Here is a 27,874-nt window from a genome sequence, read left to right as displayed (position 1 = left end):
AATAATAAACGGTGTTTAGAGCCTGGTACCGTTGGCGCAATGATTCAAGTTTTTGAGGACCATTTTAGTACAGATCCTCCTTCGAATAATTGGGCCCTACAAAAAAATAAGTTCGGCGTGCCCCTAGTGGGTATGCACAATGCCTACGGGCTTCCAGTTATGGCCCACTGGCCGCAAAATAAAGCCCCGAAAAAGAAACTCAAGCGTCCGGCTCCAAAACCTCCGAGATCCAAAAGACAAGCCCCAAAAATTTATCATGAAAAAAATTCTGAGCCAAATATATTCACAGCCAGTCATCGGGCTCAATTTCGTCGATCGGTCCCAAAAATTCGGTCTCATAAGAAAAATTGTGGGGATGAAAATCAAGTCGATTTTTCAAGACCCAGAGCTGCAAGTTTAAGCTTTATACCGAAAAAAATAGAGTCTAATGAAATGGGCCCAAAAAATCAAGCAAACTATTGGAATGGGAAAAAATTTAAGCGAGCGACTGTCTACGCCAAGGACGATGGTAGCTCCCCTGTTAATGTTTTGACAAATCTGTGCCTTAACCCGATGGCAAGGAACTCATCCACCTCAAATATGATCTGGTAATTTGGGACTCATTATTAACTGCCCTCGATAAATTTTTATAACATTTTTATTGATTATTTTTATAAACATTTTAAATTCAATTAAAAAAAAAAAAAAAATTATTTTTAATATTAATTATTAATTATAATAACTATCAATTTGACAATATATATTCATTTATTATAGATATAAATAATATTAGATAAAAAAAAAAAAAAATATATATATATATATATATATATATATATATATATATATATATATATATATATATATTTAAATTTAAAAAAAAAAAAAAAAAATTTTTGTATATTAATATTTTTTTTTTTTTTTTTTTTTTTTTTTTGTCAATATAATTAAAAATATTTACTTATATTTTTAATACTTAAATATTTAATTGTAATTATAAAAAAATAAGAAAAAATGAAAGAAATAAAGACTAATATTGTTTTTTTTTTTTTTTCGTCAAGTGATTATTATTATTATTATTATTATTATTATTATTATTATTATTATTATTATTATTATTATTATTATTATTATTATTATTATTATTATTATTATTACTATTATTTTTATTTTTATTTTTATTTTTATTTTTATTGTGGTGATGAAGGTGACTCGGAAATGTTGTCGAGTCAAATTTCTGTTGAGAATCTTGGCCTTGGGAGATCGCCAAAGACGGTGTCACCGTGAACGCTCTTCGCGAGGGCTTTTATGGAGGCGCGGATGTTGTGAGGATCCTGAGGATCGACAGACTGCTGGAGAAGAAAAGTACTGTTTAATTTTTGTGATAATGATAATATAAAATGAATTTTATTACCTGGTCATCATCGTTTTGACGTTGTTTGCGGCGGCCGAATCCAAAGTTAGGTACAGTAACTGGTAGGGATTTTGCGAGGGTCGGATGGCCTCCTCGTTGGACTCGTGGGATGTGGATGCCTTCATCCTTATTACCTAAATCTATAAAATTGGATTAATTAAAAATAATATGATGATTTAAATAAATATAAAAACAATAGAGCATACCATCGGTTTCTCCGTCATCATCGTCATCGTCATCATCATTATTATCCTTATTGTCAGAAGCCTTATTGTTATCCTCAACCTCCATATAATCATTATTATCCATTCCTTCAATCGGAAAAATAACCTCCTCGTCATAAATATCACCGTTTTGATTTTTCATCTGTTGTTTTCTTTTGGCCCTTTTTTCTCCACCTTCCTTTTCCCTGTTAATATCCCTCTTTCCGTCCGTTATAATATGATTATTATCATCATCATCTGAATATATCAAACTACCAGGTACAATAAAGTTATCTTGAGTTATCGGTCTGACAGAATGATTGGGTGAAATATTCGGATTCGACAATTCAATTTTATCATCCTTGACTTTCTCCTCAATATTACTAGATTTAATATCACTGATAACTTGAGTATTATTTTCTCTTTTAATTTTCTTAAATTCGTTCCTTAAAATTTTATTAGTCAAAATACAATAATGATCATGGCCCTGATCTTTGTAATTCTCAAGATACTCGTACTGCTTGGCAGTGTATTGTTTAATATTTTTTTCAACAGTATCCTTAATATTTTTAACCTTTGTCTCATACTGTTGATGCAAATTCCCCAATGATTCCTGAACTCCTGGTAACAATTGTTTTCGCATTATCAATATCTCGTTATCATCAATATCATTACTATCGTCGTTATTGCAATCAACAATAATATTGTAAATATCACTGAAATTTGAATCATTTTTCATTTTAATAAAAATATTATTTTTATTAGCCGAGTTATCATCTTCGATCGGTGAATTATCATCATAATCATCATCATCATCACCTGATAATATTGAATTATCCCCTTCAGTTGTTATTGATATTTTCGATTTATCACCAACAATCAAAAGTGTTGAATTATCAGTTACCAAAGTAAAATTATTATCATTATTAAAAGTTGAATTATCATTTAAATTAGTTGTCGAGCATGATGTTATCGAATTATCAATAGATATTATAGAATTAGTAAAACAAGTATTATTATCACTATTTATGCCTGAGTTATCGCTTATCAACGGTACATTATCACTAAATATAATTGTTTTATCACTTATTAATGAAGAATTATTATCATTAACAACAATTGGTGAATTATCATTTATAAATGATGAATTATTATCATCAGTCATTGATATTGTTTTTGTACTAATAAGTGGAATTGTATTATCACTTATAAAATTAAAATTATCACCAACTATTAACCTGATATTATCACTCAATTTCGAGTTATCCTTAGTCAAAATGGATCGCTTAAAGTTATCATCAGGTAAATTTTTTAATTTCGTCCGTGATAATTTAATATTATCATCTGAAAGGTTATTAACATTTATAAGCGATTTATTAAACACTAGATACTTAATTGAAATAGGTTTTATTAACGGTTCCACATTATCTGAATTATTATTATTATTATTATCATTATTATTATTATTATTATTATTATTATTATTATTATTATTGGTGATATTATCGCTAACTCCGTAAGTGTACTGATAACAATTGATGCATTTAGTGATATTCCAAATGTCGATAACTTGCTCGTCAATCAATGCTGGCTGCCGTTTTAAAACCAAAAAATTATTATCAGCTGTTGAAGTTATCAGAGAATTATCGCGGAAAAATTCATGATTTGGAAAGGATAACTCTGGAGTAGGCATTAATTGACGGCCCGAGTATTTTAAAATTATGTTTAGACATTTGCAACTGAAAAACATTTTTTTTTTTTTTTTTTTTTTTTTTTCTTCTTCTCCAATATATAACTTTACTGCTGCTAGTCAAGGTATAATATATTAGTTAGTAAAGTTGCATAGTTGAATAATTCCGTGGCAGATTGCAAAACTTATCGGTTAAATCTGAAAAATTATAATTATTATTAATATTTTTAATTTATTTTTATTTTATTGAATTATTTTAATTAGATTGATAAATAATTTATACCGTTAACAACAAGATGTATCTATTTTTAAACATATTAATTAATACATTATCAATTTCTAGGCTAATTGTCAGAACAATTTCCAACAATTAAACAAAAACTTGGCAGTTAAAATAAAATTATTGACAATAACAATTGTAATTATTGAAAACAATAAATTTTTTTACCTGCACTGATGAAATTACTATTTTTCTCAGTTTCTCAGCTCTCGGCTAAAAATTGATAACAAGACGCTACAGTTACTTAATTTAAGTGTGAGAAAATGTGAATTTGTGTGAATTTTCTACTGCAATAACTGTTTAGTTGTATCAATGTGCACGTACACTCACTAACGCATGCGCGGTCGGGTTATTTACGCACTCACTGTACCCAAATAAATTAACTTACTGTAGTGAACCTCCGAAACAAAGAAATTCACTGAGTGTGTCAAATTTATTTTTAATATAATTGTTGTTTTTGTCACGTATTTTTTTATTTCTATCTATAAGTAAGTTTAATAATTATTTAATTTTTTTTAATTATTTTTTATCAATAAACTTGGTTGTTTTTTTAATGAAATTTGTAAAATTCTAGAGTAAAAATTTATAATTCTATTGAACTTGTTGGACTCGCCGCCATTGTTATTGTATTGTGATGAAATTATTAATAAAAAAAAAAAAAAAAAAAAAAAAAAAAAACCACGGAAAATTTTTAATTTTGATTTTTTTTTTTAACTAACAAAATTTAATGTAAAAAAAAAAAAAAAAAAATTTTTATATCCAGTAAAAATATTATTTATATTTATTAAAATATTTTTAATAAATCAACATCTAAATAAATGCTCTTGTTATAATAAATAATTTTCAATAATTATTATTTTTTTTAACAAATAATATAAATTTTTATAATTTAGTTGTTAATTCAGATGAGTCATTGTTTGAATTTTTACGCTTGAAAAATTCATCGAATCTCATTGCAGCGTATCTAAAAAAAAAAAAAAAAAAAAAAAAAAAAAAAAAAAAAAAAAAGTCATTAAATTAAAATCTTAAAAAAATGATAATTATTTTTTTTTTTAAACTCACTCTAAAAATCAAAATCAATGGTCGAATGTTGGGACTGTATCAAGGCCCAGCAGCCCCAGAAAAAATGGCTCAGAAGATTAAAGTTTTTTATTTGTTTATATAATTTGGTAACTTGCTCCTCCGAGACGCTGGAAGATTTATTAAATGCTTGAAGGTAGATTCTCAGCCAGGATCTTTGAAAGGGTTCATCGGGATACCGATCGTAGTTAACATTTTCAACACCTCCAATTAAAATATAATTAATTGTTATTGTAAATATTATTATTGAAAAAAAAAAAAAAAAATACACTAATTAAATAATTACCAACAAATTCAGCAAAGTGATTGGCAATATCAAATGCTTGGTAGTTAAATCCCGTGTACTCAAAGTCAATAAAAGTAACACTGTTTATTGTCTTGTCGTAGAGTATATTTGTCAGCAGTAAATCGTTGTGGGAATAAACAATTGGGCTGTCTAATTTAATGAGACTAGATTTTAGTAATTTATACTCTTGTTGTAATACTGAGTGAGGTTTTATTAATTCTTCGAACCTGAAAAATTTTTATTTTTTAAATAAAAAAATCGACTAAAAAGTGAGGTGTTGTGAAAAATAAATTTAATTACCTAGCTTGTTTTATAGGATCGTCAAATGACTTGGGCATCAAACCTAAAAATTTTTCAGTCTTATTCCAAATAATCGGTTCTCTATCAGCGTCATCACCCCAATTAGTTCCCTGGCAATACTCTCTGGGGTCCAACAAATGCATCTGAGCCAGTCGTTTAGCAACCAGCCAATAAATATCCGGATTTATAACTGTTTCCGGTGTTAGAACCTCTCCATTAATAAATTCGTATACCAGCCCGTTATTGAATGTTGCATACAGTGAATGTGTGTATTCAGCTTTATTTAGCACCTGTTTTAATAAATAAAAATATTAATTTTTTATTATTATTATTTTTAAATAAAAGTATTAATTTATTAAAGCTTTACCCGAATATTTCTGACCTCATCCTTTCGATCGATCAATAAATCTGTTTTATTACCATAAATTCTTATCAATAACATCTCACTGTAATGATCTAAATAATAAACGCCTATTAATTTATTAGTGATCCCATTTGTAAATATCTGAAAATTTTAATAAATTATTTTTATTATAATTAAAAAAAAAAAATTGTTTATTTACCTTGAATTGTAATTGATATTTCGGCCATTCGGGACGTAAAATATCAACAATTGTTTTAATATCATTTTGATAATCATTTTCATCTATTTTTATGTCAATATGAACCTCTTTTTTTTTATCCATATTTCTAAAAAATACATTTATTTTATTAAAATTATTGAAAAATTTCACAGAAAAAAAAAAAAAAAAAAAAAAAAAAAAACAAACCTTTATACCTTGAGATAATAATTTAAACTAAATTGATATCAATTCACATCACTCAAGTCATCTTGATTATGCTACTTCATGCCTCATGTCCTATAATCTATTGCATATACAAAATACATACTATATATATATATATATATATATATATATATATATATATAACGAATCACCACCACGACCCCATCCAATATTTATATGTATATAACAGTAATGTGTCAATAATACCAGTTGTAAAATATTCACATAAATTATTTTGGACTTTGATCTTGCAGTAATCAAAATATTTACTTATGATAACTCACTCAAGGTTGTTGTTTTTTTCTAATTTTATTTAATGTAATAAATTTTTAACCTTAAATTTTTAAATTATACTGCTTAAAAAATATTTAATGACCTAGATCTGACAAAGTTGATTATTTAACTGACAAGTATAAAAAAATATGATAATTGTATTAGTTAAATTTTTAGTTTATATTAACTTATTGACAATATAATAATACTATACAAAATCTTAAGGCGAGTTTTTATCAAAAGTGACACTAGCGCTGTCAATTTTTCAAAATTTATAAATATATGTAATTTATTAAACATTGGATAAAAAAAAAAAAAACATGAAAATATTATTCAAATGTTTTTATTTTTATTTTTTAATTAATTAAACTTAATTAAGTGTCTTAAACATTATATACACAATATTATACATTTAGCGTCTAAGTATTGTAAAAAAAAAAAAAAAAAACTATGAATTTTTACGAAAATTTTACAAAATTTATCAATTATAATTATTAATCACTAGTGGATAGTGTTGTCTAATCGTCGGTAATTCAGTAAAAAAAAAAAATTTGAAAATCTAGGATCTAGTTTATTTTTTAATTTTTATCTTCTTTTTTCTTCTCATCTTCGGTTGATTGTTCATCTTGCTGGTTTTGGTTTTTGCTTTCACGATCAGCAGCCATCTAAAAATAATAAAAATAATAATAATAATAATAATAATTATTATTATTATTATTATTTTTTTTTTTTTATAAAATTTTAGAAATTTAGTTAAAAATAAAAAACTATAAACTGCTTAATACCTTTTTGTAAGCAGCCTCAAAAAGCTTCAAGCTAGCTTGCTGAAGCTCATTGGTTTGCTTTTTTATTTCTTCTGGATCAGTAGAGTCCTTGTTGGCAAGAGTCTCCTTGACTTTGTCCATCAAAGCCTTTATCTTGTCACCCTCTTCTCCAGGCACGTGTTCCTTAAACTCGTCCAACTTGGCCTCTGTGTCATGAACAATACTCTCGGCTTGATTGACAGCCTCCACACGCTCTTTTCTGATTCGGTCTTCTTTGGCATACTGCTCAGCTTTCTTTACCATATTCTCAATCTCGTCTTTGCTGAGTCCTCCGCTGGACTGAATAACAATCTGGTGCTCCTTGCCGGTCCCCTTGTCCTTAGCAGAGACATTGACGATGCCATTTGCGTCGATGTCAAAGCTGACCTCGATCTGTGGGACTCCTCTGGGAGCTGGTGGTATACCAACCAGAGTAAACTGTCCAAGTAATTTGTTATCAGCAGCCATTTCACGCTCACCCTGGTGAACCTTGATTTCGACCTGAGTCTGGCCATCCGCGGCTGTTGAAAATACTTGAGACTTTTTAGTTGGTATTGTAGTGTTACGTGATATTAACCGGGTAAATACTCCTCCGAGGGTCTCGATACCTGGCAATAGGGGGATAATAATTTATTGTTAGATTTTTTATAAACAGTTGGGGCAATTAGGTTAGGGGGAGGGGGATTTTTTTTATCTTATTTTCATCAGGTTTATTTCTTATGTGACATCAAATATTTTACTATATATTTATCAGAGAGAAGATTAGTCTAAACATCATTTATATATTTATTTATTTTAAATTAAATATTTATATAATATAAATGTAAGTTAACTTACCCAAAGACAATGGAGTTACATCTAACAAAAGAACATCAGTTACATCACCAGCAAGTACTCCTCCCTGAATAGCAGCACCAACAGCTACAGCCTCATCAGGGTTAACTGCATTGGATGGTTTTTTTCCAAAAATTTCTTGGACCGTAGCCTCAACTTTGGGTACTCTGGTCATTCCACCAACCAACAGGACCTCAGAAATATCTGACCTGGACACCTCGGCGTCTGAAAGAGCCTTTTGGCAAGGCTGAATTGTCCGCTTTATAAGATCACCCACCAGATTCTCAAACTTGGCGCGGTTCATCGTTAAATGAAGATGCTTTGGTCCGGTGTTGGGGTCCATTGTCAAGTACGGAAGATTTATTTCTGTTGTCGAGGTTCCAGACAGCTCAATCTTTGCCTTCTCCGCGGCCTCTTTCAATCTCTGCATAGTCATTATGTCTTTGGTAATGTCCATATCGTGTTGCTTTTTGAATTCAGAGGCCAGATAATTTACAATAGCGTTGTCAAAGTCCTCACCACCTAAAAATGTGTCTCCGTTGGTAGATTTTACTTCAAATACTCCCTTCTGGATTTCCAGGATTGAGATATCAAAAGTACCACCACCGAGATCATAAACTGCGATACTGAAAATTAAAAAAAAAAAAAAAAAAAAAAAAAAAAATTTATTTTAAAAATTCAAAACAATTTAGGTTCAAAAATTATATTTAAAATTTTAATTATCAGTTAATTTTTATCGTCATTATTTTTTACGAGACGAAAAATAATAAACATCATGTGAAAGAAAAATTAAAAATTTGTTAATATATAATTTAAAAATTACATTTTATCCTCAGTTTGATTAACTCCATATGCCAATGCAGCAGCTGTCGGTTCATTAATAACTCTAAGGACATTTAATCCGGCTATTTGTCCAGCATCTTTGGTAGCCTGACGCTGAGAGTCATTGAAATACGCTGGTACAGTAACTACTGCATTTTTAACAGGAGTATTGAGATATCTAAAATAAAATATAAAATAATTTATTTAAAAAAAAAAAAAAAAAATCATTTTTTAAAATTGATAAACATAAAATAAAAAAATAACCTTTCAGCTGTCTCCTTCATCTTCATAAGAATAAATGCTCCTATCTGACTAGGTGAGTACATTTTTCCATCGCTTCCTTGGACCCAAGCATCTCCATTGGAAGCCTTGACAATTTTATAAGAGACTGATTTCATCTCCCTCTTGACCTCTGGATCATCAAATCTGCGACCTATCAAACGCTTGGTCGCGTAAAATGTGTTTTCTGGATTTGTTATTGCCTGTCTTTTAGCTGGGGCGCCAACCAATCTTTCTCCACCTATCATTTAATTTTATTTTATTTTATTTTATTCTAGTTAGTAAATAATAAAAAAAATTTTTTATTAAAATTTACTTTTATCAAAGGCTACGTAAGATGGAGTAGTTCGGGATCCCTCTCGATTTTCAATTATTTTAGCTTGTTTTCCCTCCATGACAGCCACACATGAAAATGTCGTTCCCAGATCAATCCCAACGACAGCTCCTTTGACGCCATCGGACCTGAAATTAAATTATTTTTTATTACAAACCTTGTAATATACATAATATATCGATAATTTTTTTTAATTCTTTAGATGATCTTTCAAAATTCATTAAAAATATCAAATTATATGATGATGATGATAATAATAATAATAATAATAATTTATGCTTAATACTCACTTGTATCTGTACTGGGTGGTCTCGAATCTATCACGTGGGCTCACCGAACCCGCAACTGACTAAAATAAAAAATGTATTAATTAAAAAGATAAAATTTACCCCAAATTCGTAAATATATTTCCTACTTATATAAATTATTTGACTGAAATTTTAAAAATTCTTTTAATTTATTTCATTAATTTAGCGGAAAAATTTTCTAACCTCAAAAAATAATTTCAACAATTTTTCAAATGGAAAAATTTTTCTTATTAATTAATATAAAATATAATTTTATTAAAATAAAAACATACATCAACTAATTAATTAAATTAATTAATGTATGTTTCAGAGATTAAAAATACGATTGTAAAATTAATAAAAATTGCACCATAAAGTGAGGGAAAGAAAGAAAAAAAAAAAATTCAGAGTAAAAATTATAATTATAAAAGATGAAAAATGAATTGTAATATTATTACAATAAAATAATAAATTATAAATCAATTGAATTATAGAAATAATAATTAAAAAAAAAAAAAAAAAATACTTACGTTTCTAAAAATCGAAGTAAAATGTCGGCTTCTTGTGTCGACGCGTGCAAGCGAGCGAGATAATATTCGTGATGCCGACAGCATTTCTGTGTCGTTTCAAGTAACGTTAATAATGATTTAATAATCTATAATAACTTTTTACTATTATTTTATTTTATATTTTTAATTGTATTAATAAATAATTATATGAATGATTAATGATTTAGGGTTATTAATAGTGTACCTGGATATCGGTTTAGTTTACGTTTCACGTGTATGATGCAATGGACTGAGCTGAGGAGGATTCGACTTTTCGATTGCTGTGTTGGAAACCCTCGGCGAAAAAGAGATTTAATGCGCAGACGCACCTAGGGGAACAACACCCAATTAGGGATACGATACAGAGGAAGTAGACAATGGAGCCAATAGAATGAGAGAATGCTTTGTGAATCAAAGAATTCACCAATTAGAACACAGGTTTCCGTATCACGCTCTAGAATTTTCTAGAAATTTCTTCAAACTTTCATTTTTATATATTATTTTTTTTAAATTTGTATATTGATTAAAAAAAAAAAAAAAAATTATAATAATTATCATTATTATTATTATTATTATTATTATTATTATTATTATTATTATTATTGTTCAAATAATAATAATTTTGAGGGGGTTTTTTTCGACCGGGATCCATACTCAATAATAATAATAATAATAATAATAATAATAATAATAATAATAATAATAATAATAATAATAATAATAATAATAACAAAATATATTTTGTAAAATTTTCATTTATTTTTTTAAATATTTTATTTTTTACTAACAATTAAAAATTTTCTATTAATATTCGATTTCATTTGTTTTTTATTTGAAATTTTATATTATTAATTCACCATTTACTCCATTATTAATAATAATAATAATAATAATAATAATAATAATAATAATAATAATAATAATCACTCATTAGCCAGCCACTCATAAATAAATTATCAGTTAACTTTTAAATTAATCTCTAAAAATAATAATAATTCTTATTCGTTGCACTACACACTTATTAATATCATTGTTCCAGGAACAATCACTAACTTCTTCTATCGCCCGATATTAATAACAAACATAACCTCATCAATTAATCTCAATCATTATTAATTAATTATAACGCGTTATTAATTTCAATAGGGAATTTGAATTATCAAATTATATATTCTGGTGGTTCTTCAGAGTCAAAAAGCCGTTTTTTTTTTGTTTTTTTTTTTTTTTTTTTATTTTTTTATTCAGGAATGTTTATTTTATTTATCAGGGTAAGGAAAAATAAATAAAATTTTTTTTTTCAATACTTCTATAAATTAAAAAAATTAAAATATGAAAACAATTTTTTTTTATCCGCCCTATTTGCTCTGCAGAGCCAAATTTTTTGTACCCTTTTGATATTAATAATGCGCAATATCACTCACTCATTCACATAACCTCATAATAAAACTTACAACATTAATAATATTTTATCCATTAAAGTTAATAATATATTTAATTTTTAATTAATAATAATAATAACAACAATAGTAATAATAATAATAATAATAATAATAATAATAATAATAATAATAATAATAATAATAATAACAATAGAATAACTTAACCTTGATTATTTATAATTATAATTATCCACTACATTCTTAATATCATTGTTATTAAAATTAATATTAATTGTTTAATATTATTAATTAATTAATTAATATCAATACTGATGACGGATAGAGATTTCACAGCTAGTAGAGCATTAATTAATGTTATTATTATTATTATTGTATTTATTAATGCATAATTGTTGTTAATAATTAATATTAGATAATTTATTAATTGTCCGTTAATTATACAAATACAATCACTTTGTTTAACCATTCCACTTGATTTTTATTCAATATTATAAAGATATTGTTTATAGGTTAGTTTTTTTTTTTTTTTTTTTTTTTTTTATGTCACTTTAGCATTCACTAGTATCACTTTTTGTTGCGGTTGTTTGGATTGTTGGTTAAATTTTTAGGTTGTATTACCGACTGAGTGGATTTTTAGATTTTTATTTAGTATATTTACAAATTCTTGGTTAATTATTTTTAAGTTAGATTTTAGTTTGTTTTGGGAGAATTGAAATTTTAGACTTGATTGTTTGCTAAACAATAAAGTTATCTTCATTTTTAGATAATTGTTGTTGACGATAAATTGCTATTTTTGATGGAACTTAATAATTAAACCTTTAATTAATTTAGTTAATTTCTCATAATTGAGTTTTGTAGTATAATTAAATTTTTTTATTGAGTTTAAAAAATTGATAAATTTATCGAAATTAACGGCCAATTAATTCAATCATTTTAATTACACCGAAAATTCAATTTTTTAAAATTAACACTCTTTACAATAAAAATGATTCATATAAAATATACTTTGTTGAAAAAAAATTTTTTTTTTTACAATTATCAAGTTTAATTATTTTTAATATTAACATTTGATTATTTGCAATTTCCATAATTTACAATAGATACAAAAGAATAAATACAATTAACTCTAAAACGATACACAAAAAAAAATTTATACAATTTTTCAATTCTCAAAAAAATTTCCTTAACCCCCAAAACAATTTACATGTTTCCATACTGGTGCTGACGTTGGTTCAAAAAATATTCGAACCCTCTTAAATACCATAGCTGCTGAATCATACTCTGAATTGGGTCTCTATTAACATCCCCACTGTTATTACTATTATTATTATTATTATTATTATTATTATTATTATTATTATTATTATTATTATTATTATTATTATTATTATTATTATTATTATTATTATTATTATTAGCATCATTATCATTATTAACGTTGACATAATTATTATTACTATTACCATTATCATCATTACTATTAAATATTTGATTATTATTATTATTATTATTATTATTATTATTATTATTATTATTAACAATATTACTAATACTTAAATTACTCAATTGTTGTACACCCTCAATATTAACATTAGCAGTCGGCAGTATTGTCTTCCCGTTACCGGGAGTCGACTGTCTCAATTCATTACTGACATTACTATTATTAACATTAATATTATCATTATTAAAATTATCATTAATATTATCATTATCCTTAATTATACTTTTGACAGTTGATAATGTAGAATTTGAATAAAGTGAATGCGGTGAAGAAATTCGTGTGCTAGACATGAAATTTTTCGGTAATAACGTTGCGAACGCTGCTGGTAATATCCCAGTTTTTGTTCCGAGAACACTTTCAATTTCAAGAACAGCTCCACTTTTAGGAACAACCTCCGTTCCAAGAAGACTGGTGATACCAGGAACAATATCAGACCCTACCAGAGCAGTTCCAGTTCCAGTTCCAATTAGAATTGTAGGTGTTGGAAAAACTGTAGGTGTTGCTCTGATTACATGACGAGACATGTGTCCTGAGGATGACGTCGTTGAATAATTTATCAAGTTAACGCCCCGCTAGGGAGTCACATTCTTGGGCCTGCGCCCCCGACGCCCTCTAGTGGGAGGACGCGGGGACTCCTGGCCTCACTGACTCACTGCGGGGCTTTTTTTATCCTGCTGTTGGTTTGAATCTTGAGGTCCTTGTACGCCAGCGCCGCCTTGGTTCCCTTGTACCTAAAACAATAATTAATTTACAATCAGTTACCTGGTCATAATTTTATTATTTTGTAGAAGACCGTAGAAGACCGTAGAAGACCGTAGAAGAGCGTATCAAGAGACACAAAATACTTACTTGATTGCCTGGACCTCCTTGTGGGGGTCCAGGGCCACGATCAGGTGGCCAGGAGTTCCCAGGAGTCGGTTCCGAGTGGAACTGATGTGGGTGGGGAGGTGGTCCGCCTCCGCTGTTATCATGTCCGTGTTGATCTATGCTATTGCTCGCATCGTATTGAGCATTTTCTAACCTTGTTATTAGTCGCTCGTCCTCTTCTCCGAACTCACCACCCATTAATGAGGGTTCACCTACTACCATGACATCCTGGAACAGAGAAACATTTTTAGTTGGTCGAGATTAATCACCAAAAATTAAACTTAAAAATATATAATAAATAATTACTTGAGACGCTAGTGTAAAATTTGGTCCTGGTGAACGTTTTTTACTTGGCGCTGGAGGTGCATTACTTCCCGGCCCGGTCGAACTATTTTTTCGCTTTCTTCTTTTGTTTGTCGGCCTCTGAGATTCTGTAGGGAAAAAAAAAAAAAAAAAAAAAAAAAAAAATCATCATTAAAAATGACAATCAATATTTCAAATAATAATAATTAATATATTAATATTATTAGCGTAGAAATGCAAAGAAGAAAGAAAAAGCGTGTGATTTACCAAAATTTTAGTAACGTGTGACCTTTATCCGACAATCAAAGGTCGATCATAATAATAATAATAATAATAATAATAATAATAATAATAATAATCAATTAAAACAGAAATTTAAATTTAAAAAAAAATAAATAAATATTTTGCACATGCATGCACACACACCAGCGACAAATAGACAGATACTTTACGTCTTGTCTTAATCGAGTTCTTTCTTTTCTGATTCAATGTTTACAAAAAAAAAAAAAAAAAAAAAAAAAAAAAAAAATCATAACAAAAATTTTATCAATTTTTTTTAGTCACGTTTTTTTTTTTTTTTTTTTTTTTTTTTTTTTTTTTTTTTTTTAAAAGATAATTTTGACTTTTTCTTTTTTTTGGTGTAAAGCAACTGTCCTTCTACCTCTCTTACCCGGCGGGGCTACCATCCTCTGCCACTTCTGAAACAGCGTCGTCTTCAGGCAATCCCGAGGCGTAAGTTGATAAGCTTTATGCCTGGACATCAATTCTTGCATTGGTTCCAATATTACACATAACTGCAAAATAAAAAACAATTTTCAGTAAAAAAAAAAAAAAATGTCCCGTAAAATGATAGTCGTAAAAAAGTTAAAAAAGTAAAATTAATGTTAATTTACCCTAAGATAATTTAAAGTTGAATTAGTAATGCCTTGTCTGGTGATATTTTTCGTTAATTGTTCGAGCATCGATGGATCTTGCTGCGCAGTATGCATGCTGACGACGGATCTGGGTACCAACTCCCGGTGTGTTCTCACGTTCATGTGCCACGATTTTATCCTCATCAAATCGTCGAATGTGAATTCTAATATTAGCCTACCTTCGGTACACACCTGGAAAATCATAATCAACAATAAAAAACAAAACATCTTTCATTAATCAACGCTCAGGATTTTATCTAAAAAAAAAAAAAAAAATTTTTTTTCTAAGAAACTTCAGAGATTCTTAGAACTTGTAACGCCAAACCAAAGTTCCATCGTTCCATCGTTTCAATAAAAATTAAAAATTCACCAATTAGTAATTACCTTCATGAACGGCGGTTTCCCATGATGCGTCACCATAACACAGTGTTCGCAATCTAATGTAATAGAAGTATTATGAAACGATTCCTTTGGATGTTTCATATGATAATAAAGCTCTGTGACACCGCCTTCAAATATCGACCTGAAGTACCTTGGGATTAACGTCCTTCCTATCGCTGAAATATAAACAATAATATAAATCAATTATCTCATCGTATATGATCCTTTGTCTTATACTATGCAAATTAAAATATAATCTTACTGTATCTTTTAGGTCCATCCTCAAGGCAAAAGGCGAGAGTTAACGTAGCGTCATCCTCAAAAAATTCCGTTGCGAACGAATCCCACCAAAGATTGTCACTTTCCTGAAATAATAAAAAAACAAAAAAAATTTTAATAATAAAAAAACTCGTTATATTATCATATTTCTTCATATATCATCAAGTAAAATTATATAATAACGCTATCTAATATCATATTCTCATATTGGATTCATATAATTAATATTGTCAATTAAAGATCAATAATATCTGAATTATGGCTTATATGATTGTATCTGTCACATATCAGATATTGTTATACACAAAACTTTTTTCGTAAGTACTGGTATTTGTACTTATTTTCCAGAAAATTTTATTTTCTACTATTTTTACATTTTTAAAAAATCAAATGTTTAATTTTTCAAAAAAAAAAAAAATAATAATAAAAACAATCTTTTTTTTTTTTTTTTAAATTTCCAAAAGTATCTTCGTCTATATTTACTCGAATGGTATACATAGAAATATACATAAATATATATATATATATATATATAATAATTTTTACAGGCGACTGTAGAACGCTAGTACCGAAGAAGAAAAAAAAAAAAGGACCAAGTAGGTTAAAAAAAAAAAAAGAAAAAAAAAGTCATACAAAATATATATGATAAAAAGTGAAACAGCGAGTATGTACGGAGTGAGAAAATACATAGTAGTGGGAGGGAGGGGGACAAACTGGTGGGCGCTCATTGGCGCGCGGCAGAGAAGGTCTAGGGGTGGTATATGATCGTGTATATAGCGAGCGCAGAGAAAGTATTGTCGGTAAATTCGATCTCGGGTATAATTTTTTAAAATCGCTATAAAATTCCCGAAGGTCGGATAAATTAAAAAAAAAATACGATAATTATCGGAAAATTGTGGGGATTCGAGCCACCAATTTTTGGAAAATTTGGAGCTCTTTGGGAGGTAATTTAATAATTGACCGACGGAGGCGCTAAACCACGCTCGGGGACAATACTTTGGAGGTTCGGTGGAGTATATACGGCCGCGGGCCGACGCTCAGTGGAGACACTGGGTACTAAAAGGGGCTGAGGCAGGCAGAGGCGGACAGGGTGCCTGAGGGAGGTGCGACGCGGAGGATCACAATATGGGTTATCGAGGGGGTTACACCCCTCGCGGAGGGCAGGGGCACTCATTTTATTACCCAGGAGAATGACAGTGGTACTCAACTTTTTGAGTTTTCGGTTTGGGGGGTTTTTTTTTTTTTTAATTTCAGGGACTTTAAAAACTCAGTGGGGGCAGGAGAGTTTTTCACCAAGTTTTAAGGCTCCGGATTGCAGGAAAATTTTTTTTTTTCTTTACAATTTGGGGGTTGTTAAAATAGCAATTTTAAAGATTTTCAAATGTAAATAGAACCGTAAATCAAAGTGTTTTAAAGGGGCAGGGGAGGGGGGGGGCCCATTAATAATTTGTTAAATCTTAAAAAACAATTATCTTTTAAAACTTTTATAAACAAGTACCACCTTCTCTTCCCGGTTACCGCTAGTATCTTACCAGTCTCCCGCGAAAAAAACCGCGAAACCGATAAATCACCTCGTTGTGACAATAATCCGAGCCCCCCAAAATGATCAAACCCGAATAATAATAAACAATTGAAAACACGTGATTTATTATAATTATTACGGACGTGTGATAGTAAATCGCGGTATTAAAAATTCTAAGGTCATTCATTGATATAGGTTCAGGTCAGGGTTTTAATAAAATAAAATTCTAAATTCTTTCTCCCCCAATCTAATCTTATAGAAAAAAAAAAAAAAAAAAAAAAAAAAAAAATTGTTAATTATTAATTACTCACCTCAGTCCTTGATTGTAACCTCTTGTTGAGTTCGTACAGTCTGATATCAGGCTGCTGGAAGTATGGCGTGTGCCTCCTGGGGACAGGTAACGATCTGTCAGACCAGACCGATTGGTCATGTTAAGGTTCAGTGTATTTAATATATTTACATAATCATTTATTTAATATTAATAATAATAATAATAATAATAATAATAATAATAATAATAATAATAATAATAATAATAATAATAATTATTATTATTATTATTATTAGTATTATTATTATTATTAAAAAGTCTAATGTGTAGAAAAAAAAAAAAAAAAAATTCATTCATCAACATTCATTCAAAATATATAATAATAATTGTTAAAATAGATGGTGGGAGTAATCAGGTGATCATAAGAGACACGCATTAAGAGTCTCGACACGCAATTTCCACTACCCTTATACAGTAAATCAACTTATAGACTTGATTAAGACATTAATACCTTTGTAAGTTAAAGTTACAACAATCTTATAGATTATAAATCTGTTGTTATTTTATTAAAATTCAAAGACAAACTAAACATCTTTACCGCCTTATAGTTTATCATTTAATAATATCAAATTTTTAAACCCCATTTAATTGAAATTAATTATTTTAAAAGTTTTATAAAATTATAACAAAATCAATGGTAGATTATAACTTGTTATTGTATGTACATAATACATACATGAGAAAGTTTAGTTGAGAAAAGTATCGCGGGTGATCGTAAGGAGAAAGCGATTAATAATTGTCCAAGGTTAGGAGAAATTCAAATCCAACAAGTATTAATTAACGAAAACAATCACAAGTTTGTTTAATTTTTTTTTCAATTAATCATCATCGATTTTTAGACACAAAAATTGACAGATAAATAATAATAATAATTATTATTATAAAGTTTCTAGTGAATTTTATGAAAATACATAGCAGAAGCTTTGACTATATTTAGAATGATAAAAATACTCATCATACCTCCCGCATGACGAAGGCCTCCTGGTTCGTTCCATTCTCGATTTAAATTTATATTTTAAGTAATACGTCTACTCTACTATATAAAAATTTTCAGATTGACAAAATTGTCGTACATTTAATGAGCTCGACGATACTATAAAACAATTTTTAAAAATCAGATGTAGTATTATGTAGTAGGATGATAATGAGAAAAGAAAAGGCGATTAATTTTATTATATCGAGGATTTGGATGGTGTGGTTAAAAGAAATTTTAACCGGCATAAAGTTTCTGGGGTAAGTTGGACAAATTTTTTTTTTTAAATGTTACCTTAACATAAAATTAATAAATTTAATTATTATTATTGACTAGAGAATTGAACATATGTGATATGGAACTAGTATTTAATGTAAAAAATGTAAATGTTCCTGAAGACGGCGTAGGTAAAACAAAAAGTGAAGAATAAAGAGTAACGAATAAGTACAAAGAGTCAGAGAGAGACAAGTTGTTGAGGTAAATGGAGGTGGTAAGCCTACCAATATTATATGTGTATAATGTGTATATATAAATATATGTTTATATATACATATAAAACGCGCGGGAACAGAGAATGGAGGATTGAACAGAGCGGCCTTGAGAAGACGGACCAAGCAAACTCCGACGCGATTCGATGCGATGCGAACCAAGAAGTGAACCGACTCAACTCAACACACTAACAATTATACTGTACTCGTTTTACTTGAATTACTTTCAGTACATACTTTTCTATTGTATTAATATGTGCTTTTCATTTATATTTTCTTAAGGATAACTTGCAAACTATTGAAAAAATAGAAGGAAAACATGCCATTTTTTTTTTTTTTTTTTTTTTTTGGAAAATTTAGGTCCTATGGAAAATTGAAAATGCCTTTTCTTTCTTATTTTATATCTCTTTTAAGATTAAGATTTTAAGCCGTTTAACTTTATTTAACTTGGAAAAATTTCTAGGAGCTAATATATTGTAGTCCGGAAAATTTCCTAATCAAAAACCTCCTACATGGCATATCTATCTCAAATAGTTTCCGAGATACTGAAAAGTAAATAGCTGGTCGGTCGGTCGGGAAAATGAAAATATATATTTCAAGTAATAATGGTGATTGAAGTGTAGACAGTAGCCGAAAATACAGCACGTGACCTGAGGATGTATAATGTACATACAATGTGGCCTGGGGGAAAATTTTTGTTGAAATTTAATGCCGTCACATTTTCAGCTCGAGAATAATAACTACACAGCTTTAAACATTACTACTTAGTTTCTTGCATTATACTACAACTACCTGCATATATATAGATAGATATATTTGTTTGTTTGTTGGGTATGAGTTCGTCCCGATCTACCTGCTTTTATTAACCTCGAGAGGTTCTCAACTTATTTTTCACCTCAATAATTTATATGCTTCATTTATTTTTTTCTTATAAAAATAATAAGTGTAGCGACAAAATTAAATAGTCGAAATTAATCTACCGAATTTTTTTTTAAATATTATAAAAACCTTAAAATTGCAATACTGAACCAATTGGCTTAAAACCCGGTGTAAATCAAGTCAGTTCTAGAGTTATCGTCAAAATTCATTGGTTCAACAACATTTTTTATTATACGATGTTATCGTTGAATCAGTAAATTTTTACTATAACTTGGAAACTACTTGACCGATTTTTTTTTTTATTTTATTTTATTTTATTTATTTATTTTTTTTTTTTCTTTGAAATTTACACTTTTAGATAATTTTCTTTCAAAAAATTGAATTTTTCTAAATAATAAATAAAATAAAAATTGAGTACCTCTGAGATAAAAATGAAAGATAATAAGAAAATAAACAAGTTATAGCTGGTACTGTTAGTGTTTATTGAACTTCCGTACTTTCTCGGACAACTATAATAATACTATGCAGTGTTATGTACTAGGAAAAATATGCGCTTAAAAAATGTAAATTTGAAAATTACGATGCATATTTTTTATTACTTTGATAAGAATTTAAAAATCCAATCATCAAGGTTTTGTCTTATCCTAAAAATAAAAGTGGAAACGAATGACTAAGCGATAAGATAACAATAATAATAACAAATATAAGCCTTGGACTCTTTATAAATTTTATACACTTAATACACTGTTTTAACTTCCGATTTACAAATTAAATATCGACTCTTGTTAACTATTGACTCAATTGGTTAATTAATATTAATTTTTTTTTTTTTTTTTTTTTTTTAATTTTTAATTTTTCACAAGTTGAAATAATTTTATTTCCTAAATAATTACCTGTAATACGGACTTCCAAATGGCGAACAGTAGAAGGGATCATTATGCATATGTTGTCCAGGTGGGGCCTGATGGTGAGGGCCCATGGGCCCAGGAGCCCCAGGAGGACACATAGGGCCTTGTTGAATTCCTGGGGCCATCATGCCGCCTCCAGGCCCCGGGCCAGGGCCAGCTCCAGGGCCTCCAGGCATTACCGAGCCACCGGTAGCCATATGATGGTGCGGTGACCCTACCATATGGTGGTGAGGGTGAGGCGAGGGTCCCCCGGCTCCTGGGCCCATATGATGTGGCGAGCCCTGCATCATGTGTGGCATCGGGTGAGGGCTAGGTGAGGCCCCATTTAAATGGGGTCCTACTGGGCCATGTGGGGTTGGGGGCCCGTGAGTCGGAGTCGTCGGCGGCTGCGGAGCCGGTAAGCTAGGGCCTGAACCCCCCAATGGAAGAGGCCCGTTCGCCATGTTGTTTAATTGGGTCAGTGAGGCCGCTGCTGACGCCATTGCTTGCAGCGGATTTGGGACCGTACTGTTATTATTATTATTATTATTATTATTATTATTATTATTATTGTTGTTGTTGTTGTTGTTGTTGTTGTTGTTGTTGTTGTTGTTGTTGTTAAGATGACTTAGAACAGAAGAAGCCAGTGGCGGAGAAATTCCACCGTGACACCGGCCCGAAAGTCCCCCAAGGCCCAAAGGCACTCCTGCGCTCGGGACTACGGCCCCGGAATGCAGAAGACTCGGGGGGCGCTGCGCCACCCTCACAGGCATCACTCCCCCCTCCACGACGTTTCGGTCTTTTTTACTCTATCAGGCCCAAAATTATTTTAAGGCCCATGAATTTTATGAGGCCCAATTTTTGTTATTCTTAATTGCTTTTTAATTTAGCCATTGTTTCTGACACGACGATACTTGAATAAAATTAATTGAGGCCCAAAATTATTTACTCACTATTATCACCATACAAAATTCACGAGACTCAAATTTAACCTTTAAAATTCATAGAGCCCAAAAATTGAAACAGAATATTGTAAGGGCCAAATTTTATTTACACCAGTACTTTCATCACTCAAGGTTTAACTCAGGCTTAAAATAAGGCTCAAAATATTTTTTAACACTTTTCCAGTATTTTTTCCACGTGTAGGGCCAAAAAATTTTTCTATAGTATTTTCACTAATCTTAACTAAGGCCTCAAACATTCACCCACCTAACTTTAAAATAGGGCATTTTTTTTTTTTTTTTTTTTTTTTTTTTTTTTTACAAATAAAGCCCAAAATTTAAAAAAAAAAATTTTTTTTATATACTCCAACAGTACTTCCACTAAAAATTTTTTTTTCACAAAAAAGCCAAAAAAACCGCCTACAGTATTCCCGCCATAAACTCTTGAACTAAACAAACAAAAACAAAACAAAAAAAAAAAAAAACAACAACTGATAAGGCCCAAAGAATTCTAATGGTTGTTTGAAAACATTGGCACAAAAAAAAACTTTATTCACAGGCACAAACAGATCCAGACACTTTATCCACGTGTCACATGGTAATTGCACAGCACAAAAAAATAACACACAGGTAAAGTAATGCGGTGAGTACAAGTCATCACTGAGACTAAAATGATGATGATGATAATAACTAAAATATCAATGATGATAATAATAAAACTTGCGAGTACAGTGAGTAAAATACAAGCGCGTTTGCGACTTGTTAGACGATCGCGTTACTGCGGACTGAGCGGGTGTGTCGGCGCTGCAGTCGTCATTACCAGTTTTGCTTTAGCTCGACTCGACACTGGGCTACCGAACTGCCGACGAGTACAACCGGTAAAAAAGAGATGGAGGAGGGATGACCGCGCAGGATTGCCAAGAAAGAAAGAAAGAGAAAGAAAGTTCTAATATATGTATAGTGTGCGGAGTAGAAGAGTGAAAAATAATTCGGCAAAGTAGAGGCCACGTGAAACTAAAACTTTAAACTTTGTTTTTTGTTACATTTTGTCTTTGGATCATTTTTTTTTATTGTTCCAATCATTTGGAAATTTTTTACTTTTGGAGAAAATTTTTGACGAAAAAATTAACATTAAAAGTTGACTGAATTTAATAAAAATTTATGAAAATTATCCAGATATAAAATAGTTTTTTTTTTTTTTTATATTTTATTTTAGTCCAATTATTTTTTTTCTTGAAATACGGAATTTCATAAAATTCCTAAAAAAAATTCCCTAGATTTTTTTGGAAAACAAAAATTCTCTAGGTATTTTTTAACAAACAAACCAAAATAGAGGCAAAACATAATACGAAAAATCTGAATAAATAAACAATAAATAAAGTAGGTTAGGCATCGTAATTATAAATTACACGCCTGGAAAAAAAGTACTATACAATACTACGGCAGTAAATGCGTCATTTCAGTCACGGTATGTCTGTGTCTGTCCGTTGACCTTTCTGACCATCAACATCAACAGAAAAGAACAATTAAATAACTATCCAACGATTTCTGATGTGTTTTTATCGACACCATGACCGAATTCTTACCAGCAGATTCAATTTTCTTTACCGATTATCAATAAATTTTATATACCGACCTATGATTTTCTTAACTAATTATTATTATTATTATTATTATTATTATTATTATTATTATTATTATTATTGTTGTTGTTGTTGTTGTTGTTATCATCACTATTAGGACTTATTTAATAATAACAATGGCAATGAATAATTAAAAATAATTATTGTTTTATTTACCGATAAAAAATAAAATTTTAATTGAAAATCGTAAGATTAATTGAAACAGAAATTAGAATTTCAATATAATTGTTATAGACATAAATTAAATATCAATCGTCGGTAGGGCACAATTATCAACAGAGTTTAAATTTTTTTACCGACTGAGGTAAAAAAAATTTTTATTGATAAAAAAAAACCTAAGAGCGTTCAGCAACTATCAAGACAGAAAAATAAATGATTGATAATCAATCAACTTATTATCATGATGATGATAATAATAATAATAATAATAATGGATAAATTGAATAGTAAGTTGAGAATCACTGGAAACATCCGGGCTGTGAGAGGGTTGGTTAGGGGGATAGTATAGGGTGGAAACGGTAAAGTCGGGTGAGGGTGAGGGTGCTCTGAAACCGAGGAAGGGGATCGAGGGTAGACTCTATGCCAGGGTAGGTTTTGATCAATATCTCGTACCCACCCACTTTCTCTACGCTCTCAGCTCTAACCCCTCTCTCTCTCTCTCTCTCTCTCTCTCTCTCTCTTTCTCTTTCTCGCTCATACTTATGGGGTTCTGTACCACTGGCTATGACTTTAACCATCAAACAACCGTAATCAATCTATGAAATTTTTGATTTTCAAAAAGCTTTTAATATTATTATTGTTGTAAAATAAATTTTGATAATTTTGCATTTTGTGCCTATTCTACAGAACAACAGTTTATGTTATTATTATTTTTTTTTTCTTAATGATAAATTAATTATTAATAAAAAATCAAGTACTATAAAGAAATTTTTTTTTAATTTGCCAAAAAATCAAATTTAAAGAAATATCTTGAAATGAAAACTCGTTACGTTTTTCAATATTAACTATTTACAGAAAAAAAAAATAAAAAAAAAAAAATAGTTTCCCAGGTTCTTGTAGCCGCGTTGCTACTCAGAATTCCAGTTCTCCCTACTCTAATATTTTCTCTCTTTTATAAATTTTTTCATTTTTTTTTATCTATACATATATATATATATATATATATATATATATATATATATATATATATATATATATATATATATAAGTTGTTGTTTTTTTTTATTTATATATTTTGCCCCTGATGCCGGGTACTGGCGAAGCTACTCGACCCATGAGCGCCGTGGAACCTGTTTCTCTACTCCCACTTTAATAATTTGTTACCCCTTGCTTCTCTTCTACTTCACCCCTCTCTTTCTTCTTGTCTTTTCAATTGTATATACAGATATATCGATGTATATATGGGGCATTTCACACCAAAACAATTTAAAAAATTTCAATTTACTGTAACAGGTTTTTTTTTTTTTTTTTTTTTTTTTTCGATTTATCAATAGGATATAATATATAAATGATAATTTAATCATAATATTGTAATAATTAAAGTTTCATAGCTAAGATAATTATAATTTTTATTCGGAACTGAAAGAGAAGGGTTCAAATCCTGCCCGGGTTATCAGAACCCAATTCTTTTTTTTTTCTAAATATATTTAATAAATCAATTAAAATTATTAAAAGAGTAATTTATTGAATTTTAAATATTTTTAATAATTTTCTTTAACAAGAAAATATATCTGTATATGTATCTTCAAAGCGCGACTAAAAAATCAGCATTAATGTACGGATTGAATTTAAAAAAAAAAAGTAAAATAATGGAACCCTTTAAAGCCTCTACCTCTACTGGGTTCTATCCACCTACGCTGTGCTCAGCTCGGCAAACTCGCCCTCTTTTTTTTTTTTATTTTTTACTTTTTTTTCTTGTCATTTTCTTTTTTTTTCTCTTATTTTTTCTTTCGCTACTCGTTTCTTTTTTATTATTTCCTATTTTACTCTATCCGGCGTCTCTACAACCTCCTCCTCACCCTGTCACCCCCTACTTTTCATCCTCATCCTGATTCTTGTCCTTCTTCCTCATCAGCTTTTTCCAACGGGACAATAATTTCCCCCCGTGTCCAGGGTTGCCCTTGGCAACTAGTCTTACCAACTTGTAAAAAATACTTGTGTCAATTGCCAAAAAAATCACCTTTATAATTATAATCTTTTATAGATTATTATAATTATTATTTTTGTTCAAATCAAAGGTGATTCATATTGAATATGGACCAATTCTTTGAAAAGGGTCTACATTTATGATTTACTTACTAATTGTAGAAAAATATAACAAAAATTGATTAATCAGGACCATATTCAAAATTTGGACTTTTTCTTAATTTTACTGAGAATTAGCCGCATAAGAGATAGTCACGTGATGTCAAAAACCCGAAAGTTTTTATTTAAAAAAAAAAAAAAAAATAATAATAATAATAATAATAATAATAATAATAATAATCAAAAAAAAAATCCAAGAAAAGATTAATGTAAGATGTTAAATAATTTAACAGAAAAGTGATGGAATCGTTTACGCAAACGTCCAAACAGCTTCCACAGGTGGTCGGATGGTGGAGTAGTGACCTCGATCTCTCATTCTCTCTCATGGCTCATGTTTTCCCTCCCTCTCTCTTTCGCTTGGTAGTACGATACTGAAACGCTGGTTCGACAGTGGCTCTACTCACTTCTCTCTCTCTCTCTCTCTCTCTCTCTCTCTCTCTCTCTCTCTCTTTCTTTCTGCTCACTTACGCCCTCATTCACGGACTATACGCTGTACTAGTTCAACTCGCATGCTCTTAAACTCTCCTCGACTTGACCGCCTACCTCAAGAGTTACAAATTGTTCAATGTCAACAAAACATGTTCATTTTCCTAATTAATTTCACAATTTTCCCGATTTTCAACGTCGGTAAAAAAGATTTCCCAAATAATTTATTGGGAAAAAAAGAAAATATGGAAAAAAAAAAAAAAAAATGGAGGGGAGGCGGGTAATTAATTAAATTTAATTAGTCGGATTGGATTAATTTTAAAAAAGACAAAGAAAAAAAGTTAATAACGATAGAGGTTAAACAGCGACATTTTACTTGTTGCTTGCTCTCGACTAATTGCCAAGTAATTGGTTGCCCCATACTTTATTCTCGTACCTCATTCCTTTAGTTTAATCATCGCGGCCTTAAAAACTTTTTTTTGTTGTAAAATTTATAAAGGAATTTTTATTTGTTAATTAATTTTTAGGGTTTTTAAATTTTTTTAATGAAAAATGATAGAAATTTTTAGTTAAGAAAATTCCTAGACATTTTTAAGATTAAGAGGCATTACGCATTTACTCATTTCTCAATCATACAAAAAAAAAAATAATAATTAATAAAACTTACCCTTGATCCATACGGTCGACAGGTCCACCTGGGCCCATCATTGGGTGTCCAGGGCCCATAGGTCCCATGGGATGTCCTGGCCCAAAAGGGCTCCCAGGTGGCATTCCGTATTGCGGTCCCGAGAACTGTCCAGGCGAAGGAAAGTGAGGATTACCTCCTGGCGGAACAAATGGAGGTCCAGAAGAGCCTGGTCTTCCGACGAACTGAGGTGGCCCCGAGGGCGAGCCGAACGGACTGGGCCCAGGTCCATTGTAGGGCCCAGAGTTGTTTTGTGGTGGAGGAAATCCCGGGTTCGACTGAGGACCAGGCCCTGGCGTGGAAGAGCCACTTGGGGCTGGTGAAGCCGTATACTGAGGAGTTCCGGAACCTGTTGGAGGGCCTTGGTACCCAGGCCCTCCAGCGGGGCTCCCAGCTCCACCGGGAAAAGGACTCGGGCCCTGAAAACCTCCAGGGTTACCACCGGGGCCGGAAGTGTTGTAACTCGGGCCACCCTGATTCACCGAGTTCGGAGTGTAGGGGGACGCCTCAGAGCCTGCTGGCGGGCCCTTCCACGAGGCTGGCGTTCCTGGGTCCTCCAGTGTGGTTGTAGCTGCTAATGGTGTACTCAAACGGCTACAACCTCAATAAAATAATAACAATAATAAATATAATTTGAAATTTTTTTTCTAGATCCTAAGTAACGTTTCAAATTTCAAGGTTACTTAGTTAAGTTATTAGGTTATATGTAAGAACCCTAATAACACTGGAGAGAGAGAGAGAGGGAGGGAAAAAAAAAAAAAAAAAAAAACTTACCATTATTGGTACCATTTGCCTTCATCATTGGTTAAAGCGATGTCAATCCATTACTCCGAGGATTTTTATCATACTAGTTACAATAATTATCACTATATTTTTTTCGTTAAGACACTATAGTTTCCTCTTAATATTTTTTAACCTTTTTACTTAATCACCACTAGTTTAATACTTTA

General features: G+C 29.9%; 4 protein-coding genes across 15 annotated transcripts; all 4 read right to left on the bottom strand.

The window, feature by feature from the left end:
• Nucleotides 1-913: 913 nt before the first annotated feature.
• Nucleotides 914-3,888, bottom strand: Pras40 (Proline-rich Akt substrate 40 kDa). 3 transcript variants are annotated; one of them, XM_074252815.1, is made up of 4 exons: nucleotides 3,735-3,888; nucleotides 1,600-3,484; nucleotides 1,394-1,533; nucleotides 914-1,328 (listed from the first exon to the last, which is right to left on the bottom strand). In XM_074252815.1, the coding sequence occupies exons 2-4, from the start codon at nucleotides 3,344-3,346 to the stop codon at nucleotides 1,209-1,211; spliced, it is 2,007 nt and encodes a 668-aa protein (XP_074108916.1). In that variant the 5' UTR covers nucleotides 3,347-3,484; nucleotides 3,735-3,888; the 3' UTR covers nucleotides 914-1,208. The 3 variants fall into 3 exon arrangements, with proteins under 3 accessions (XP_074108916.1, XP_074108913.1, XP_074108915.1); XM_074252812.1 differs by having other exon boundaries at nucleotides 917-1,331; nucleotides 3,735-3,886; XM_074252814.1 differs by lacking the exon at nucleotides 3,735-3,888 and adding an exon at nucleotides 3,570-3,725 and having other exon boundaries at nucleotides 917-1,331.
• A 502-nt stretch (nucleotides 3,889-4,390) lies between these two features.
• On the bottom strand, nucleotides 4,391-6,118 carry Eas (ethanolamine kinase 1). 3 transcript variants are annotated; one of them, XM_074252557.1, is made up of 6 exons: nucleotides 6,003-6,118; nucleotides 5,796-5,922; nucleotides 5,600-5,737; nucleotides 5,233-5,522; nucleotides 4,933-5,159; nucleotides 4,391-4,850 (listed from the first exon to the last, which is right to left on the bottom strand). In XM_074252557.1, the coding sequence occupies exons 2-6, from the start codon at nucleotides 5,916-5,918 to the stop codon at nucleotides 4,630-4,632; spliced, it is 999 nt and encodes a 332-aa protein (XP_074108658.1). In that variant the 5' UTR covers nucleotides 5,919-5,922; nucleotides 6,003-6,118; the 3' UTR covers nucleotides 4,391-4,629. The 3 variants fall into 3 exon arrangements, with proteins under 3 accessions (XP_074108658.1, XP_074108660.1, XP_074108659.1); XM_074252559.1 differs by having other exon boundaries at nucleotides 5,615-5,737; XM_074252558.1 differs by having other exon boundaries at nucleotides 6,011-6,095.
• A 502-nt stretch (nucleotides 6,119-6,620) lies between these two features.
• Hsc70-5 (Heat shock protein 70 cognate 5) lies at nucleotides 6,621-10,456 on the bottom strand. 2 transcript variants are annotated; one of them, XM_074252547.1, is made up of 9 exons: nucleotides 10,406-10,456; nucleotides 10,183-10,268; nucleotides 9,656-9,714; nucleotides 9,348-9,493; nucleotides 9,017-9,272; nucleotides 8,754-8,930; nucleotides 7,934-8,556; nucleotides 7,079-7,704; nucleotides 6,621-6,958 (listed from the first exon to the last, which is right to left on the bottom strand). In XM_074252547.1, exons 2-9 carry the CDS (start codon nucleotides 10,264-10,266, stop codon nucleotides 6,872-6,874), a joined length of 2,058 nt encoding a protein of 685 aa, XP_074108648.1. In that variant the 5' UTR covers nucleotides 10,267-10,268; nucleotides 10,406-10,456; the 3' UTR covers nucleotides 6,621-6,871. The 2 variants fall into 2 exon arrangements, with proteins under 2 accessions (XP_074108648.1, XP_074108647.1); XM_074252546.1 differs by having other exon boundaries at nucleotides 10,183-10,307; nucleotides 10,406-10,423.
• A 3,234-nt stretch (nucleotides 10,457-13,690) lies between these two features.
• Chi (LIM domain-binding protein 2 Chi) lies at nucleotides 13,691-22,197 on the bottom strand. 7 transcript variants are annotated; one of them, XM_074252550.1, is made up of 9 exons: nucleotides 20,932-22,197; nucleotides 17,679-17,772; nucleotides 15,829-15,931; nucleotides 15,571-15,742; nucleotides 15,165-15,387; nucleotides 14,942-15,065; nucleotides 14,275-14,399; nucleotides 13,951-14,196; nucleotides 13,691-13,832 (listed from the first exon to the last, which is right to left on the bottom strand). In XM_074252550.1, the coding sequence occupies exons 1-9, from the start codon at nucleotides 21,696-21,698 to the stop codon at nucleotides 13,743-13,745; spliced, it is 1,944 nt and encodes a 647-aa protein (XP_074108651.1). In that variant the 5' UTR covers nucleotides 21,699-22,197; the 3' UTR covers nucleotides 13,691-13,742. The 7 variants fall into 7 exon arrangements, with proteins under 7 accessions (XP_074108651.1, XP_074108652.1, XP_074108649.1 ...); XM_074252551.1 differs by having other exon boundaries at nucleotides 14,933-15,065; nucleotides 17,679-17,754; nucleotides 20,932-22,186; XM_074252548.1 differs by having other exon boundaries at nucleotides 14,933-15,065; nucleotides 20,932-22,185.
• Between the last annotated feature and the right edge of the window lie 5,677 nt (nucleotides 22,198-27,874).

This window comes from Cotesia typhae, unplaced genomic scaffold, assembly GCF_013202065.1.
Source record: "Cotesia typhae breed Kobodo isofemale line unplaced genomic scaffold, CoteBio_Ctyphae scaffold_121, whole genome shotgun sequence".
Taxonomy (NCBI): domain Eukaryota; kingdom Metazoa; phylum Arthropoda; class Insecta; order Hymenoptera; family Braconidae; genus Cotesia; species Cotesia typhae.
The sequence above is the reverse complement of the archived record's forward strand: the minus strand, read 5'-3'. Positions and strand labels throughout refer to the sequence as shown.

What these genes read in the sequence shown, in the direction of transcription:
- Pras40 (XM_074252812.1), bottom strand. Translation starts at nt 3,346, where the DNA reads ATGTTTTTCAGTTGCAAATGTCTAAACATAATTTTAAAATACTCGGGC. An exon ending in TGATGACGGAGAAACCGATG is followed by an intron (nt 1,534 to 1,599) that starts GTATGCTCTATT and finishes CCAATTTTATAG; the next exon opens with ATTTAGGTAATAAGGATGAA. An exon ending in GTCAAAACGATGATGACCAG is followed by an intron (nt 1,332 to 1,393) that starts GTAATAAAATTC and finishes TTTCTTCTCCAG; the next exon opens with CAGTCTGTCGATCCTCAGGA.
- Eas (XM_074252557.1), bottom strand. Translation starts at nt 5,918, where the DNA reads ATGGATAAAAAAAAAGAGGTTCATATTGACATAAAAATAGATGAAAAT. An exon ending in AATATCAATTACAATTCAAG is followed by an intron (nt 5,738 to 5,795) that starts GTAAATAAACAA and finishes TAAAATTTTCAG; the next exon opens with ATATTTACAAATGGGATCAC. An exon ending in TCACTTTGCTGAATTTGTTG is followed by an intron (nt 4,851 to 4,932) that starts GTAATTATTTAA and finishes TTTTAATTGGAG; the next exon opens with GTGTTGAAAATGTTAACTAC.
- Hsc70-5 (XM_074252547.1), bottom strand. Translation starts at nt 10,266, where the DNA reads ATGCTGTCGGCATCACGAATATTATCTCGCTCGCTTGCACGCGTCGAC. An exon ending in AATCAAACTGAGGATAAAAT is followed by an intron (nt 8,557 to 8,753) that starts GTAATTTTTAAA and finishes TTTAATTTTCAG; the next exon opens with TATCGCAGTTTATGATCTCG. An exon ending in TTGAGGCTGCTTACAAAAAG is followed by an intron (nt 6,959 to 7,078) that starts GTATTAAGCAGT and finishes TATTATTTTTAG; the next exon opens with ATGGCTGCTGATCGTGAAAG.
- Chi (XM_074252548.1), bottom strand. Translation starts at nt 21,698, where the DNA reads ATGCCTGTGAGGGTGGCGCAGCGCCCCCCGAGTCTTCTGCATTCCGGG. An exon ending in GGGAAACCGCCGTTCATGAA is followed by an intron (nt 15,388 to 15,570) that starts GGTAATTACTAA and finishes ATTGTTGATTAT; the next exon opens with GATTTTCCAGGTGTGTACCG. An exon ending in CAACTTTAAATTATCTTAGG is followed by an intron (nt 15,066 to 15,164) that starts GTAAATTAACAT and finishes TTTATTTTGCAG; the next exon opens with TTATGTGTAATATTGGAACC.